Below are 18411 nucleotides of genomic sequence, written 5' to 3' on the forward strand. Positions count from 1 at the left end.
CATGTTACCGACTGCTGTAAAATATGCACTTTCGCTGGTTTAAACTATATCGTGAAGAGATATGTGAATGTACTGTGATTGTCTTGCAATGTTGATTCCTATTGTTAATAAAAAGAATTATGGAAAAGAAAAGAAACGGCTTATATAAGCAGCAACACAGGATTTCACCAAGGGCACCTTATCCCCCGCTGGATGAAGATGCCTTTGCAGTATTCCTGACCCAAGAAAGATCTAGGGTTTTTCCTTCTAACTGGGCCTAAAAAGACAATGACATAGCAACATTTTCTTTTGTCTCTCTTGCAAGTAAAATTTGTGTTTTTCTAAGGTGCTTGCCTGTTTCTTGCTCAGTGGAATTGATAATTATCTGTTTGCTGATAAATTAATAACCAAAACCACAGGACAGCTTTAGATTTTCGGCATATGCTTGAGCACCAAACAAATTAGTTTTTTTCCTGGTTCCGGATATACAACAAACTTCATGCAAGACAAATATTTGTCTGCAGATCACCACATGTAAAAATATGTTTTTAAGCAACTAAGGTAAATGAAAATTGGTGGAAGGTAAATTATGGATCCTCCCTTTGTGGTAAAAGGCCGCTCCTTCTTAATGGTTTGAAATGGTTGACAGAGAATCTTGCTAAACTGATAACTTTAATATTTCTGTTGCACAGTTTTTAACATGAATTTGAGGAAATAAATGAGTTGAAAGAACATCCCTAAAGAGCTCCTCTTTGGTTCTCTGAAGCTTTTATTATAGTGTGTGTTTGCTGCATATAAGCTAAACGTGTCTACTTTCCTATCAGATATTACTTATTCTTAGGGTGGATCTTGGAGTGTGTGGTGAGATGTTCTCATTCTCAGTCAAGTGTTTGGGTAATGTGGTGATTCCTTTTGACAGAACCAAGTCCTCCTGAACACACAAATTTCTGAACATTTGATCCAAGTCCTCTGTATTCCTTTCTTGTTGATGTGAATCATGGTTGTAGTTTGTAGAATTCTAAGCTACAGACGAATGAAACGTCAGGAGAGCCAAACACACGAGGCTTGATTTCCAGTGCGTTGATATGAAACTGAACAGCAGTCTGGCCATTGACATGTAGTTACCAGCACTACTTGCGCACCTCCATTCCATGAAGAACTGTATTCAATCTCAACACCGGTTGTATTTGAGTGGCAATGCAAAGCTGTTTTGTAGGTTAACCCTGTTCTCCAACATAAAAATGATGACAGTGCAGTTTTCACTCCATCATTTCAGTTCTCGTTGCCTTCTAAAGGCCTCTGTGTAGCACAATGCAGTCAAGGTTTCAGTAACAACAACTGCTAAGAGACTAAGGAAGTAAGTGTACAAAAAACCCTTCAAAAGTCATGAGACAGGGCAACACCACAAATTAACCAGAGATTTCAAAATGAAAACAAAACTTAGAGAGATTTAAAAGAACATGCTTGGTAAAAAGAGATGTTGTGAGCAGCTTAAAAAATCTTGTCAGACAGGGCTCTGCCTAGCATACTAAACAGAGCACATTGGTCTTGATGTAGCTATTAAAATATTTGATCTCTGTAGGTGACCATCCTTGTTTTTTCATTGGGTAAAGCACAAGCTGGGGCCTGAGGTATACCAGCTGAACATGACTGCTGCCACAATCCAACTGCCTTGTGGTCAACGTGCATAGACTTAAAAGTAGCAATGAGCAGTAAATGCAAGGCTCTCACCATTGGAAAAATATGTTCACATCTGGAATCATTCATTGCTGATTTGAGGGGCTGTTCATTATGCCTTAAGTAACATTCATTCCTCTATCAAAAAAGGTGCATATTGCTGAAAGGTCTATTGTTTTCGGCAGAGTTTAACTCGGTTATGGATCACTTAAAGAGACCCCAGTGAATTTATAGGGCAGAAAATTGGTTAATGAGATCTTGCTTTTGATGATAAAATGAGACATCCTGATGAGTTAATTTCCTGAACCTCTGCCTCGGTTAACAGTTTTCTGATGAAATCAATAGACTGGAAAAGGTTTCCTTATATTCTCTCATTTGCGTTTAACTACTACCAATACAAGTCACTTTGAAAAAAAGGTGGTTGTGGCATGAACAAGATATAAGTACCATCATTTGTTGAGATATTTTGCTTATAAAGATTTTTTTTATGCTTACGTTCAGTCATACTTCTAAGTTATGTATCAAACTGGTCCCACCTTCTTTATTCTCATGAGAGACCATTTTCTGTGCCGGTTTTCTGATAAAAAATGACAGTTCTGAAGCTTACCTATAAAGCAAGGCGGAACTGTGACCGAATCTGTACTTTAGTCTTCTAGTAGAATACCAAATACTGAATGGTGTTTGGAAAACTCTTGAATTAGGTCAGTGATTTATGGAAGGTTAATCTGATAATGTTACCAAACAGAAATATTACCCCTGTGATTTATTCAGAAGTGACTTCACTCAAAAGTGACCGCTCCTTGTTGTGAATTAGCTGATACAACTGCCATGGATGTGCAGGGTCAAAGCCTAATGTGAGGTGGTTCACCAAGTGTTAGCAAACGAGTTACTGTATTTGAGCAGTTATGCTGCTTTTGATTAGCATTAGAATGGGATAAAACCAACCTAGGCTGTCTTAATGTTGTAGATAACCACTGTTGCTATTACGCAACTCATTTCACTCACTTTTGAAAGAATAATGCCTTAATTGGCTCTGAAATCACCTTACCCTAATGATTGTCATCTCAAGAACACCAAAAGATCAGTAAGAAATGTTGAATTTGCCTGAAACCAACTTTTTAACCATTAGACATAGTTTGTTTTCTGATTAAATGAGTAGTAGTGGGCAAGACTTCTCCACAAAAGTTTGAACAGGCGAAAACACTTTTTCAAAGATTGTGCTTGCAGGGCAAAATCCATGTCCCGATTTTGTTCTGCATGTGGATTTTAGGAAAGCGTGAATTTGGAATTAAGTGTTTTGTTTCACAAGTGTTATTTAACAATTAGAAATGAGGATCTGAGGCAGGAATACTATGTTTGTCCTTTTAGATGAAGCAGAGAACAGAAAGTGGGCTGCCAAAAGTGGGATCAGCTGTTCCTCTCAAGGGCGGAGGATAGGCTATAAAGTTAGAATGTTAAACTCTCGCTCCACTTTTAAGTTGATGATCTTTCATTTTAAACCGAACCTATGTGAATTTTAAGAGTCAAGTGGAGAAGGATCTAGGTTGTCTATTCCAGAATTTTGTTATTTCCATTGGCTGACAAGCTTTTTACCAGTCATGTGAATTAGGTGAACTATTAGAACACTGCACCCATCGGGGAAGTCAGCATCAAAACTTGGTAAAGTCTGGCGATCTGTAAGCATTTTGTTGCTGCCACCAATTGCTTCCTAGTTGTTGGCACACCAGTAATAAATTACCTTTACCCCAAGTGCTACTCAATAGATTTTCAACATGCCAAGCTAAACATGTTACATTCTTTCATCTTAGAGCCTTCTGTTTCAAGAAGTGAAAGTGGACTGCATGATCTTTAGTTTTATAACTGGTGAAGTCAGCCTGGAAGAACGTGTGCGCCTAATTTGGGTACTGATGGTGGCTGTGAACGTCATCTGAAATAATGAAAATTCGATAGCTGCTCATGCTTCCTCGACATTGATCTGCCTATTTCTTTTCTATGATGAGCACATATGTAAAAAAAAAAAAAAAAAACACGGCCTTCAGACCAGAGGCCCTTTCACATTAACCCTATAAAGTCCCTCAATCAGAGCATTATATTGCTAGTTGAGGAAACGAAAGCGGTAAAGTTTTAGCAAATTTTGAGAAAAGGGTGTCGAGCCACGTATCATGCAATCCTCCTGTGACAGAAAAAAAGGAAACTGAAGATGGCAGTCGAAGGGGAGGCCTCTGATAGACATGATGTTGATTGCATTGCAGTTTAACCCTGAGCTTTATCAACTCTCTATTTTTTAAAAAGTGTTCCAGGATCCTCGTGTGACGCCGAGGAATATTCTAAGTATGAGAACCTTTTCAAGATCACTCTCAAAGGAATATGTTAAAGAGCACTCAATTTTCTAAGCTCACTCAGCTACTAAAGGCAAGCATATGGAATTTATAGCATCGCTATCGTCGGAGTGCTCCAAATTTTGTCCTCAAGCCTCGCAGCACAATGTAAGCTACTTAGGCAATTCAAAGCATCTTCTATTCCTCAGTTAGCATATATGTTGTACATTACTTTCTACGCTGTAATTTCCCAACATAATGCGGACCAGCCACACACCGCTCAGCTTTTCCTATTCTCTGTCCTCTCAATATGAGGCAAGCAGGTTGCAGGTGTCAAGCTTCCTCTTTTCCTTGCATTTCAAGTTTCCAGATAAGTCATTATTCCAAATTTACGGTTCTCTGATAACATCACTGTTTACTGACATGTTCACATTGTGAAGAGGTGATTGTCCACAGACATTGCAATAGCTTTAAAAACAGGTTGTACTTTTTCACTGCTTTCTTTCCTCATAGCACGCTTCTTACAGGTGACACATGGCACAGTTCATTTTAGTTTCAGGCCCCCCACACCTTATGGACTGTTACTCACTGTATAAGAAATTCACCAGTGCTTTAAACACAAGTAAGAAAGATGCACTTCTTTGTGGATTAGGTGATGGCTCAGGCTTATCACCCATTGCCGTTCCCATTGCATTAAACACTGGGAGACCTAAAGCAGCCCCTGCTTATGGTCCTAAACCAACAACTTTGTCATTTTTTGTAACCACTTGTATTGAGATTCCACTTTTTTTACCTTACTACATCATCCAAACAGGCCCAGTGCGCCTCACAATTAATTAATTGATGCTTTCGCCACCTTTCCATGGGATCTACTACCACCGCACCTGTAAAACAATGAATACGTTTTCGCGATAAGCTTAGATTTTGGAATTAGCTGTTTAATCTCTTCATTGCATGGTATGGAGTATTACTCGATTTGTCTAGTGTCACACCTGAGTGCTTTAAAATGGCATTTAGTTGGTATGTGGCACATAGCAATCTTGATATATATTTAGATATCTTGACTAATCGTATGAAAATCTCAATGCATTGTTCAGCAGGGCGGTGTGTGACACAAGGTACAAGAACCCTGGTCACCTTATTGTACTTTCTCAAGAGAAATTATGTAGAGCGCTTGTATGCAATGTATCGCTTTCCTTAAAAAAGACAGCAGCAGAACCAACCGTCTTTACTAGACTGTGAAGAGAAGGAAAGTGCATTACATATGTATGTACACATATATATGCATATGCGTGCGTGAGTGTGTATATACACTTATATATTGTTTAAAAAAATAACCCCTCCGCCGCCCAAAACTAGTTTTGAAGCGTCGCTGTGCTTTATAGACTTATGAACATATTTATCATCAACCTTAGATTGCGCCATCTTACAAATTAGTTTGCAACTTTTAATGTCAAATCTCACATTTCTATACAGTCATGTTATACATTACATTGCACCATATTCCTCTAACCTACTGCTTACCAAATAGAGTGCAAGTTGTATAGTACTTTGTCCACAGCTAACAGCATTTTTCTGACAATTGTAATTAGGCAGCATCTTCTGTCAATTAGGTTTGAACCAGCAAGTTGTACAAAATAAAGTACTATATCTTCCAGCACTATCTTTCTTCGGGGCTAACTCTATCTTACAAGTAACGTATTCTGTGGCACCTTCTTTACTTTTCTTTCACAGCAGTTCACAGGCTATTTGCACATTGCAGGTTACCTTCAGACATCACATTCGTTGGTAAAAGCATAATCCAACTGACACTTCAAGGCTTGGGCGTCATTAAGAATTTTCGATCTTCAAAACTCTCTATACTTTGCATGCACATTTGCAAAATATTCAGCCGTCTATCCCCTCTCCTGAAGGCTTTTCCAGATAGTTATACATTGTACTGCTCCATCTATTGTCAGGACTTTCAGTGCTTTACATATTACACCTTGGACTGCACTTTCTGTCTTTAGACGCTGTTGGAAAATATATATATATAAATATAGATTGTTTACGCATTTAAGAGCACCTTCTGTCCTCACATCCCGTAGTGCTTTGTAGATGGGTGTTCATCAAACTTCACCTTTTAGCATCCCGCTGCTGTGCAGACTGGTTTCTCAATCTTTTACATTCTTCTCTCCCTTTAGATTCCCAACTTGGTTGTGAACTTGACGTCATGTTGAGGATCCGGAACCAGATTTTAAAGAAAAAGTATATCCAAAATGGCCATGTGCCTTTTAGCAGTCAACCACAGGCCATCAGTCAGCCATCTTATAATTCCCTATGGCTGCATACACCACCAGTTCCTTTTTTTCCGCCGACCAATGAGGATCCGAAACATGCAGACAACAATGGGATTTCTTCAATTGCATCTCAGCCGCGGTTTTCCTAGTGTTTTTGTTTTTCTTGTCCACTTTCTTAATCTCATTATTCTTTCTTACAGCTTCCAACCTGGTGCATGCGGGCTTCAGGATTCCAGCGGTGCATTACATGTGAGAAGCCCTATCCTTTGGCAGACACCCACAGGGAGTGCTTGAGGTGCCTGGGGCCCAGCCACGACCCAATTGGGTGCTCAGACTGTTCGACCCTCACACCGAAGGCTCTTCGGAGACGGAGGGAGAGACTTTTGAAGCTAACTTCTTCACGAGCACCAGTTGAGAAGAGGACCGCGAAGTCTCCTTCTCTGAAACCAGCAGTCTTCGAGGGTTTGGCAGATCATGCCTCCAACCAAGCATCGGTAAGATTTTTCAGCTCCAAAGAGTCTTCCGATCTACAGAGTACTTCAGCTTGTTTCTCCTTCGGTGGAGCGGCCTTCTCTTGCCATCCTTCTACAGAGAAATACACATTGGGATCTCACTGTACTTTTCTTCATAAGATTATAGCTTGGTTTGAAAGCCCTGCTCATGCTTGTGTTCCTCTTTCTCCCTGGGAACATTAGGCTATCCTTTTGCTGGACAGATAAAAGTTAAAAAGAGGAAAACTTGTTTTTTTGTATACCTTCAGATGAAGGTTCCTAAGTTCGTTCGTCTGGGATGTTGTTACTTCACACCCGTCCTAGAGAGCATCAGACCTCTTAGACTGCTGGAAATTGAAGATCTGTTTGGTTTTGAGAAAGCTGAATATTGCTTAACTTCCATTTTTTTGCTTCCACTTGGAAGAAGCGTTCTTCATTCTACTAATTTGAACATACCTGAAAGATGCTCTGGGAAAGCATCGCTATGCCGGGTTCTCCCCCCTGTTAATGTTGCTGCAGCTTCATTTGGAACTACCAAATGTTTTAATGTTTGGAACTGCTATGTCAGTACACCTTGCTGCATTGGAGGAAGTTCTGAAGGTGTCAGGTGCTCCTTATTATGGCGTATGAATTAACATTTCTCTTATTACATTTCCTCTGCGCAAGTGGGCACCATTTCTGCTCCCTGGTCTAATTTTGATTATTTCTGGTTCTGAAATTACTCCACTTTTCATTCTTTGGTCCATTTCTAGCTGTTGAGTCAAGTGTTCTCTTTCTGACGTTTGACATTTGCCCTTCTTTCTATGTTAATGACCATCCGCCTGTGCTAAACATTCAAAATAAATGTATGCATTTTATTTTGGAGGTTTTGGGGTTCTGGTCTCCTTTCTAAGTTCATACTCCTTCTTAATGTGTTCCTCATATGTCTGTCTTCGGTTGAACAGGACTTCTCAGATGCTTATTTCCAATCATCTCTGATTTGTTTGTACCTTGAAAAATCATGATAGATCTTCCACAAAAGCAACTCAAATCGTTTCAAACAAAATCAAAATGTTGTTGAACCCTGGTAAGCTTTGCTTACGCTAAAAGTGCCCACAGATGCAAAAAAATGTGTCTGGCATACCTAATCAGAAAACTGCACGTCTTCATCTAAAACTCACAGATCTCCTTTGGAATTGCACTTAGATTATGGGTACTGAAATCCTTTCACAAAGAAGGCTTTGTTCCACAAAACATTAGGAACAAACCACATCTTGAAAATGTTTAATTTGCACCTGTTACAGAGACCCATCTTCCCAAACTTCAGTTGAAATAAGACTTCTTAGTTAAATTTTTTGAGGTGTTCCACATTCTTCACAATTAACTTCTTTTAATAGCCTATATCATAATTATTAAAAAGTAATGTGTGTTGGGCTTGTTTGGGGTTCGCACACAACTTTCAGTGAGGAGTGCTGTAGTTGTGGAAGCAGAGGTACTCCCGCATAGCATCTCATTCCTGATAATACTGAAAATGTTTTAATAGATTAAGGCTGTTCATTATCCAGCTGAATTCACATAAGGAGTCCTGGGGGTGAGCGCGGACTCCAAACTGCTCTGCCAGTTTGTTTATTCGGCACCTCTATGAGGATTCCTGAGCCTTTATTTGTAAGGTTTCTGAAAAATGTAGTTGCCTGATTTTTCTGCCAGTCATAGGGTTTTTAATGTTTTCCTTTGTTAAACTACACCAATGATACTTTGTCAACAGTGGCATCATTTTACAAAAAAATGGGTATCAGATGTCATTTATGCGTCTTGACATCAGAGAAAGTGACGTCATTCAGCGTAGGAGCCCGATGAAAGACCGTAGCATTTTCTGTTCAAAACCTGAGACCGTAGTTCTCCAGTACACAGTTTACTGGTAGCAGGCACACCTAACCAGCTAGTAAAATTAGCACAGGTTAAAGGCAGCAGTTACACTATTAAATCTTGTGGGTTGCAAGCAACATACATCTATGATTTGCTACTGCTTCCTACTGCACAAATGATAATCTTGTGTAGCAGGTTGGGGTGAGGAAGAATAAGGGAGTTGGTCAAGGATTAAGGTGATATGTAAAAAAGGAGGAACTCTGCCAAAAAAAAAGAAAGAATGTTTTCTTTTTCCTTTACATCCAGGACAGGCATGGAGCGGTTTGTGTTCTCTGAGTGATTTCAATTTGCAGCTTTTCTTGTCTAGTTTAATTACTTTTTTCAGTTGTGCTCCATTTTGTTTGATTCTGACTGGTTTCTAATGCCAGCATGTGGCTGCTACATCCGCCAAGTTGCAGAATCAGATGCTGTTGTTGGCAAACGGTTAGGTTTGATCTGAAGCCTCTGAAAGCATGCAAACATTTATTTTCCTCAAAGGTGATGTGGGCTTCTTCTTTGCCTGTCCTATTATTTCTGCCTCCGCACAGTGTTTACTGCTTTTGGTTATAAAGCACCTATTACTTTTAGGCCTACAGCCCGCCAATTTTATTTGTTTTATGACAAGATTTCCTCCCGCCATCACGTGTTATTTTCTCGCCAGATTTCTCCAAAGCTAAGCAGTGCTGATGTTTTGTCACAGCAGTCTGGCTTGATCTTATGTGTCACTGCAGACTGGCTTGATCGTATGCGTCACTGTTGTCTGGCTTGATCTTATGCACTGTTTGCAGTAAACCGTTTTTTAACTTGTGATACACATACGCGTGAGTGATAGTCATGCTGTTAGTTAGTCTGTTTTTATTTATTTATTTAAATAATGGGTTCTAAGTTAACCCTTGTTAATGTCCTAATGTGAATATGTAGTGTTGCAGTAAAATAGCTGTGTGATTCTTTACAAAAGGGCCGCCAGCACACCCATTATACTGTCATCCAATATTGAAAGGTTTTGAACCTGTGTCTGGTAGTAAGCATACATTTGAATATTGTTGTTGAGATGCTTGAATATTCTAAATGTGTGTTAGGGAGCAGATATTAAAAGGCCCTAATGTCGAGTTCAGTATTATGGGCACAGTCTTTTATAGCCAGAGGTATTTCTCAAAGTTAACACTTTTCTTTCAGTGGGCTCATAGTTATTGCACCAGAGATTACAGTTTTCTCTCTTGTACTGTGCTGGCAGAGTGGACTAGCATTTAAGGCCCATATTGGACCTTTTTCATGCTAAATCAGTCATCGGCTTCGTAGACGTTTAGGTGGTGCTGCTAGGTGAAATCAAGGCATTATTTTACAGGCGGTACCTCAGTGGGCCAAAAGCCACTTATTTCTACCAATACATTTAGAAAGGCCACATAAAAAAATGTTGAAGAAGGGCTACCAAGGTATTAATCAGATATGAATGGAACATTTACTCATCAGTGTTTCTGCGTCATGCCCGCATTATTTCCAGTCTGCAAAATTCAAATTCCATTAGGTTGTGAGGGCCATAATAGAGCCCTTCTAGGCTTATGTTTGTCAAAGCAGTGTTTTTCACCACACTGGTTAAGGCCCGTTCTGTCCTCGAGAGAGCTTCCTGCTTAAGCTGCCTTCTCCAAGTATTTCTGAAGACCAAGGCTTCAAGGTCTAAGACTACTGCAGCATTGTATCCTATTTCCATGTGGTTATGTATATGAGTTTGGTGGAATCTTTTCAGATGCAGTGCTCTCAGTAGGATCAGAATGAGATGCAAAATTCGAGTTGCTGATCCTTGCAGCATATCAGTCAAACTTGATGGTTCCTGAATACCAACCTCTTCAAGGCAGGAAGAACTTTCCTATCCACATTCTGTATCCTTATATCTGTCCATTTCACTTCCCAGTATGCGTTGGTTTGCAATGAGCTTGACATTTAGGAATAGGAGACAGCTGATGTAAGATTATTTGAACTTTACTGGAAGTACTGAAAGTATTTGTGTGCGCTGTTGTTAACAACACCCACTTTTGTCTCTTTTGCTAAATTGCATTACAGACACGTCAGTTTACAGCTTTTATTTCACAATTAAAGAAGCTATTTACATCCACAGGGTGGCAGAACTTTTCAAATATTAATAACAGGAGAAAAGCCATCTATGAGTAATATGAAATGTACTCTATTGGAGACTTTAACATATGTAATTTATGCCCTGGGGGAAACGTTCCTCAGAAACGTAATAATCAGTAATATTTTTGTGAGGTTATGCAACATACATTAATTGTTTTTAATTTTCAAAGCATTCTCTTGATTCAGTGCCAACCATGATCCCAAAGTTCCTTTCCTTAAATGCAGGTTCTTTGTCTTGGCTCTACTATTCTTGGTGTAGGTGATTACATGTTCTGGGATCATCACGAGACTGCTGAGTTTAATCAGTGCTTGTGTCTCCAGAACGAGTGTCTGAGCAGAACTTGGCTTCGTAAGAGGATTTTCTCAGATTTGTTAACATGCTTTGATTATCAAAAGTCTAATTTATGGGCCTTTCGTTGTGAGTGCAGATCATTTCAGGGAGACTGCTTCAGCTGCATTAATTAGAGAAGACTGAAAAGTCAACTTATCTTTAACCAGCGCAATGGTTCGCCATTTGCAGACGGTAAATGAACTCTCTAGTAGCCTAAATGTAATCACATGCATTTTGGTGCATAGATTGGGTCACTTTCTACTCCTTGAGCTGCTCTTATAATGTAGGGATACAGTATTATACTCCTCCTCTCAAGCCCTAAATCTGAGAGCGTGTTTTGGAGTTTGTGTAAATAAAATGTTTAAATTATTTCCTTGTAAATATAGAAAGGAAATTTTCCTAACTGAAAAAAATACCCAAGCAAATGTGTAAAAATCACTAAGTCAGTGTAATGACGTCTCTTTAATCAGTGCTGAAGCTTGGCCAATTACTATGTAGTTGTACTTTTGTTTCATTTCCTCAAACATCTGCATGCTGGTCAGGTTACTCCTTTTCAAATGTTGGCAAGGCTTTTATGATTATAATTTGTAGGTTTGTGCACTTTTATCCACCTCATCAGTCAAGACTACATGGAAAACTGAACTTGGTTCTATCCAATTTGTACTTTCTTTTTGAATAAATACTCCTTTTAAGTTAATTTCTAACTTAATGAGGGGTATCATTGAGTAAGTTTCTGTTCCCTTGCCCCGCTTTTTTCTAATGAATAATTGCAAATCATTGACTTTGAAAAGAGCTTTTGGTCTTTGCAGCTTCTGATAGTTGATAAGACGTACTACCTTATCCTTGTACTTCTGTTGGAAAATAAAGCACTTCTTACTGATTAGATATTGCGCTACAGTAATTTCTCAAACTCACCAGTTTGATAGACTAGACAACATTTGTACTAGACGTGAAGGAGCTGTTTTGACAGTCTTAATGTCTTTCCCAATTAGAGAAATCTTTTTAAAAATGCAACATTGGAGCCACTTACCTTTGTTATAATGTAATTTTTTTTAAATTGTATTTAATTTTGCAGGTCTAATCTGAGAAACCTGTTTTCATCTTACTTGTTTTGTTATTCCTCATGGCACCCACATATTCTTCACAGTTTGACCTGTTCCCAACACAGGTGGGAATCTGAGGGGAGAGTAGAAAGCAAGAGAAAGAACCATTACTTGCCAGCAACATGGTTTTTCACAAGTTCTGTAGCTCTCCCCTCAGATTACTATCTCTCTTCTCTGCCGTCCCTGGTAAACTTGAAGGTTCAGTACTCTGTTATGAGCCAGCTACTTGTAACTGAACTGGCGAGGGATAAAGCAATGAGACTACACTGAGGATAATGAAGAGGATGAGATAACTGTTGGCCTGTGATTAGTTGCTCGTGAACCACTAGCCTGTTAATTTATTTTTTTAATATAAACAACTGGTTCCAGATTATTACCATAATTCAACATTCACAACCAAGTTGGTAATCTGAGTAAAGTTATAATTTATAGAACCCATTTTACTGGTAAGTTTCTAATGCTTAAATAGCATGTTTTATCCTTTGACCATTGTAGTTGGGTTACACATAATATATCAAATCTTATCCTCCAATGTCACATCATTTTGTCGACAGGTTACGTATTATTAAACAACTTTTATGATTAGCTCTCAAGGCTTATATTTGTTTTACCTGGATTTTCCCACCTTACACTTTACATACTGATTACTCATTTTACACCAGCTACCTACCATGGAGAGTTCTACTGTTGAAGTATTTCCCAATGTCTGGAGGATGAGGGTGAACAGTTGTCACACTTGCTCAGAGACTCACTCCATCAATCGCTACCAGTTTTCAAAATATCCTTTTCTTTTTACTGCCAAATTCCACGTTGTCTGACGGATGCATGTTATGAATGAATGAATGAATGAATGAATGAGAGGGATTTATAGGGTGCTCAGATACTCTACTGAATGTCCCTGCAGTGAAGTCTACAGGTGCATCCCAAAAGCAAAAAACTTGAATGAAATATTGACTATTAAAAAGAGGAAAAGAGCCAAGTTTTCAGTTTCCGGTGAAAAGCTTTGTCTGAAGAAAGGGTCCAAAGTTCCAAGGGAAGCTAGTTCCAAGTCTTAGCAGCGAGAAAAGTATAAGACTTCCCTCCCCTCCTCATGTGCTTAATTTGAGGCAATGAGGCCAACGCTGACTGCAGAGATCTGTGAGTGCAGTAAGGTTAAAATCTGCAAGATAACCAAGGCTAGCCCGGAAAAGTGCCCAGTGAATCAAGAATAGATATTTAAAAAGAACCCACTTTTGATGGGCAGCCGGTGGAGAGATTTTAGAAGAGTGGAGATTGAAGTCCGTCTGGGAAGTCTCAAAATAAGGCGAGCAGGGGCATTCTGGACAACTTGGAGCCGACATAGCACCCAAGTTAAAGGGCATTGGCAAAGTTCAGCCAAGATGTAACCAACAGGTTGACACTGTCTCTTTGCACTATGGTGGTAACATGCATTGAAATTTCTTGGGGTTCTGAAGCAACTCAAAACAGGTGCCAACATTTGTTAAAATCAGTGGTTACAATAAAAGTTGACTGTAAAATTTGACTCCCAGATTTTATTGCCACTCAGGGGAGGGGGTGGGGGGTTAGTGAGGAAGGTCTGGCCACTTCCCTTCAATTGGTTGTATGAGAGGCAAAAAGAACAATTTCTGTTTATCAGATATACATTTCTGCTGGCTTCTATGCATCCAGTGGAAAACCGCCTTCAGCAATCTTTAACCCCTTCGGTGCTCATGACGGAACGGTTCCGTCATGAGCCACGGTTGAGCTGTGCTCATGACGGAACCGTTCCGTCATGACCACGCCCGCGCAAGATTCCGTCAGCACAGTGGCGGAATTTGCGCAGCATCGAAGGGGTTAAAAGACTGCGTTTATTTAGTTAAGAAATAATCAAAACAATTCCACCAGCACAGTCGATGGAGCCATAAAAACTTTAAATAGATTAGGGCTCAGCGAGTAACCCTGTGGAACCCCCTGCTTGACAGATTTAACAGTACAAATAAAGGGCACCATCTAGACCGATTGCCTTCTAAAATCAAGGAACTATCTTACCCAGTCCTACACAATACCCCCAAACCCCAGTTGGTGAGTCATTGTAAAAGAATAACATTATTCCTTAGTTCTTGTTCCTAGTTCCTTTTTACAAATTCTTGGCCATATTGAATGCTCTCCTAGGCTTCAGATTGACCCCTAAAATGTTTCAAACATTGTAGGGGGGGAGTGAAAGAAAAAGTGGCTGAAATAAAAGGGAGGCTATTGGCATACACAATACAATGAGGTACCCGATCCATGGTGATAGGTTCTGTATATGCTCCAAATTCAGGACAGGAGGGGTTCCTAAAAACAGCCTTGGCCGACACTGTGGCCTCACAAAACTGCATGACATTAGTTGGGGGAGACCTGAATATTGTCATGGATTCGGTTAAGGACAGATCAAAATCTATTTACCACCAACGGGGAGAGATGTCCAGGGAAGGGAAAAAATGGCTGAAGGAAAGGGGCCTAGTTGACATCTGGAGGGAAGCTCACCCCACTGCAACACAGTACACATTCTATTCCCACGCACTTAAGTCTTATGCCTGTCTGGATTATTTTCTGGGTACGTTGGATCCTAATACAGCGGTCACAGACATAGGTATTGAACCTGCAGCCCTTTCGGACCATGACGCAGTGACAGTACAGTTACTACTGCCACAAGGGCCCAGACAATCTGGAGGTTGGAGGCTTAAAGAAACCATGCTCCACAGAAAAATGGTAGAACAGCATGTCACTAAGTGTAATCAGTAGTACTTCGTCCTAAATGATACCTCAGACGTCTCTGTCACAACACTGTGGGAAGCAATGAAAGCAGTAGTGAGGGGGCAGTTCATAGCCTTATTGGCAGCGGATGACAGAGAACGCAAGGAAATGCGAACGGCCTTGTCTGCGCAGGTGCGAGAGCTTGAGAGGTTACACCGTCGTACGGTGGCGCCCAGGGTATGGAGACAGCTGAAAGTGGCCAGAGCCCAGCTAGATAGAGAGGAGTATGTCGCGGTCAGACTAAGACACTCTTATTACATTGGGGGAGATCGCACGGGCCAGTTATTAGCAAATAGGCTGAGGGCCCAACGGACAAGGGTGCTGTCGCTACAGAGGAGCGGCCAGAGGGAGGTCACGGGGGGATCAAGAAATAGCCGAAACCTTTAGGGAGTTCTATGAGAAGCTCTACACAGCAGACAACCGCCTGACCGCGACATGTTAGCTTACTTGCAGTCTGTTAACGTGACCACACTGTCACCAGATCAGGCAAACTCTTTGGACGCCCCCGTCCGCATTGAGGAAGTAGTCACAGCCATCTCGCGGCTTAAAGTGCTCAAGTCTCCGGGCCCGGACGGGTTCCACGCTCTTTTAAAAAAAAAAAGTTCTGTCATGTCTTAGCGCCGATCTTAACACGGCTGTTTAACTCCTTCGGAAACACTAATTCCGGCGACGATGCTGGCAGCGGCGATAGTGGTCCTGCCCAAACCTGGAAAAGATAAGCAGAAATGTGGCTTGTACCGTCCGGTGTCCCTCCTTTACGTAGATTTTAAAATATTTACTGGAATACTAGCTGCACGGCTGGGCCCTCATATGCCTAATCTAATAGAACCAGGCGGGATTTATCCAAACCCGACAGTGTGGGGATAATACAAAGAGGATACTCCATCTCATCAACAAGGCCCACCAAACACAAATGGATGCACTTTTGCTGACGGTCGACGCCGAAAAAGCGTTCGACGGGGTAGACTGGAGATTTTTGGGACACACGTCACGATTTGGGCTGGGGAGAAATTCCGGGAGTGGGTGGGCTGTTGCTATGGGAGGCTTATGGCCTCCATTAGAGTCAACGGCGTTTCTTCCGATATTCAGAGGGGAACCAGGCTGGGCTGCCCACTTTCCCTGTTATTGTTCGCTTTATACATAGAACCTCTGGCACAAAGAATACTAGACAACCCCAATGTTAAAGGGATCCCATTCGGAGGAGAAACACATTGAATCAGTTTATATGCTGACAATGTGATAGCGGCATTGACGGAACCGAGGGAATCACTTCCGGCATTTTTAGAGGAGCTAGAAATATTTGGCCAGGTCTCGGGCTTCCGGGTAAACTTTGATAAATCTCTGATCCTAGATTTAAATTCCACAACCTCTGCAATCTGACCCAGAGAAGATCGGTCATCGGGGATACAGTGGGTTTACACTATTCCTTACTTGGGGCTGGAGTTAGCGGCAACAGTCCAGCACACGGTTAAATTGAATTATGCTAAGCTTGGGCGACAAGTGAAAAAAGATCAGGGCAACTGGAGTAAACATCGCCTCTCTTTATTGGGGAGAATAGCGGTGGTCAAAATGTCTCTTTTACTGAAGGCACTGTATTTGTTTCAAACTCTACTGGCGCTACCACCGGAGGGAGTGATTGTTTCTCTGCAACATGCTATTAACCATTTTGTGTGGGCAGGGGAAGACCACGGATGAGCAAGAGAATAGGGTACATGCGCCCAGAAGATGGAGGCTTTGGGATACTGGACCTCCTAAGCTACTATAATGCGGCCCAATTGCAATACTTAGTGAAATGGGCTAGGCATAAATCCGAAAAAAGATGGCTCTTCCAGGACAGAGCACTTACGGGCATCCCTCTGTAGAAGGTCCCCTTCCTGAAATAAATCGCAGCGTCCACGCAGTCTAATGGGTTCGCCGATCACCAAGTCGGTGATGAAAGCCTGGAATGGGGTGGCGATGGCCAGGAATCTCACGACTTTTCCGTCTCCTTTAACTTCCCTGTTTGGAAATAGTGAGTTTACACCGGGTTTGGAGGACAAGGCATTTGCGGCGTGGCAGGACAGCCCCTGTTGCTTGGTGGGTCATCTCTGCGACCTATCCGGAATCATCCCATTCTCTCAACTAAAATTAGACTGCGGGATCCCAGAGACGGACAGATTACGTTACATGCAACTCAGGAACTGGGTACTTCAGCCAGGGGCGAGAGAACAGGCGAGTCGGCGACTGACCTGATACAAAAAATGGCTCATCACTAAACACACCGACAAAGGGTTGATTTCAGAAATATATGACCTGATTAGGCACGGCTCACACCCACACCAAGTCAAAAGAGGTGGGGGAGAGAACTGGGAGGAGATCTTACACAAAAATACTGGGAAGGGATTTATTACAGAGCCAAGCACACTGCTCGCAATGTGGCCAGTATTGAAACAGCTATGAAAATAGCTACTTACTAGTATCTCATGCCGGTTCATCTCCATAGGGGCAATCCAAATAGAAGCCCTACTTGCTGGAGAGGCTGTGAAAGTGAGGGAACACTACTGCATTTATTATGGGCCTTCCCGTTACTTGCAAATTACTGGACTAAAATATTGGATGTCGTGGATGAACTATTTGATACGGAGATAAAACGGCTTCCTGTATATGTAGTCTTGGGCCTCCCTAACCCAATTACATTTCCACTCAAAAGCATAAGAGGTCGACAGATGGGGCTGGCACTGGGGGCAGCTCTGCAGAATATACTGACACACTGGGGGTCCTCAACTTCACCCACGCATCTAGGGTGGTTACACAGGAATTGGCACATCCCAGTAATGGAACGAATTTCGGCCACCTTGACCAATTCAGACGCTTCCTTTCAGAAGTATGGAGTCCTTTTTAGGTCTCGCCTGACCCAGCGCATGCGCTGGTCTGGCAAGACTTATTGAGAGGGCTCCAAAAAGTGCTACCAGGCCAGCCTAGAGCTACAGTGCATGTGCGCGGGCGCGCACGCCGCGCTTGCAGCTAATACTTTCACTTTTGCCGCTTTGATGTTTGATCGCGAGCGCGATCACTTTCACGGCCGCACGTCTTCTTTGCCTTGCTCTTCACCCAATAGCCAGCTGCTCGTGTTTTTTTAAGCAGATTCCAATGCTTTACTTTCATACTCCTGTTTTAGCTTTCTCTCTCCTCTGCCCCAGGAACTTGATGTATTTCCTTTGTTACTCTCTCACCGTCCCCTGCACAATGAATGAACTTCCTCTTAGGCCCTCGCTATCCCTTTTACCATGTCCACTTATTTTGTATGTTCTCCCACGTGCCCTCCATGTCTCGCTGGCTTGTTCTCATCTTTTTTCTCCCTCTGCCTTGCTCTTCACCCCTTTATCTCTCCATCCCTGCCTTTATCTTATGCTCGATTCTCCTTTCTCTCCTCCTACCACATCATTCTTCTCATCTGCTTCTCAT

General features: G+C 41.5%; 1 protein-coding gene across 11 annotated transcripts in view; it reads left to right on the forward strand.

Annotated features, from left to right (window-relative positions):
• The window catches only part of KAT5 (lysine acetyltransferase 5), a 688762-nt gene that overhangs the window by 355991 nt on the left and 314360 nt on the right, over positions 1-18411 (forward strand). For 5 of the 11 annotated variants that reach the window (XM_085625846.1, XM_085625847.1, XM_085625849.1 and 2 more), the window contains one exon: positions 6454-6747. The exons of the other annotated variants lie outside the window; for them this stretch is intronic. In XM_085625846.1, coding sequence (XP_085481972.1) covers positions 6454-6747 — 294 coding nt within the window. The remainder of the gene's footprint in view (positions 1-6453; positions 6748-18411) is intronic. 11 annotated transcript variants of the gene reach the window in all.

Source organism: Triturus cristatus, chromosome 9, assembly GCF_964204655.1.
Source record: "Triturus cristatus chromosome 9, aTriCri1.1, whole genome shotgun sequence".
Taxonomy (NCBI): Eukaryota; Metazoa; Chordata; class Amphibia; order Caudata; family Salamandridae; genus Triturus; species Triturus cristatus.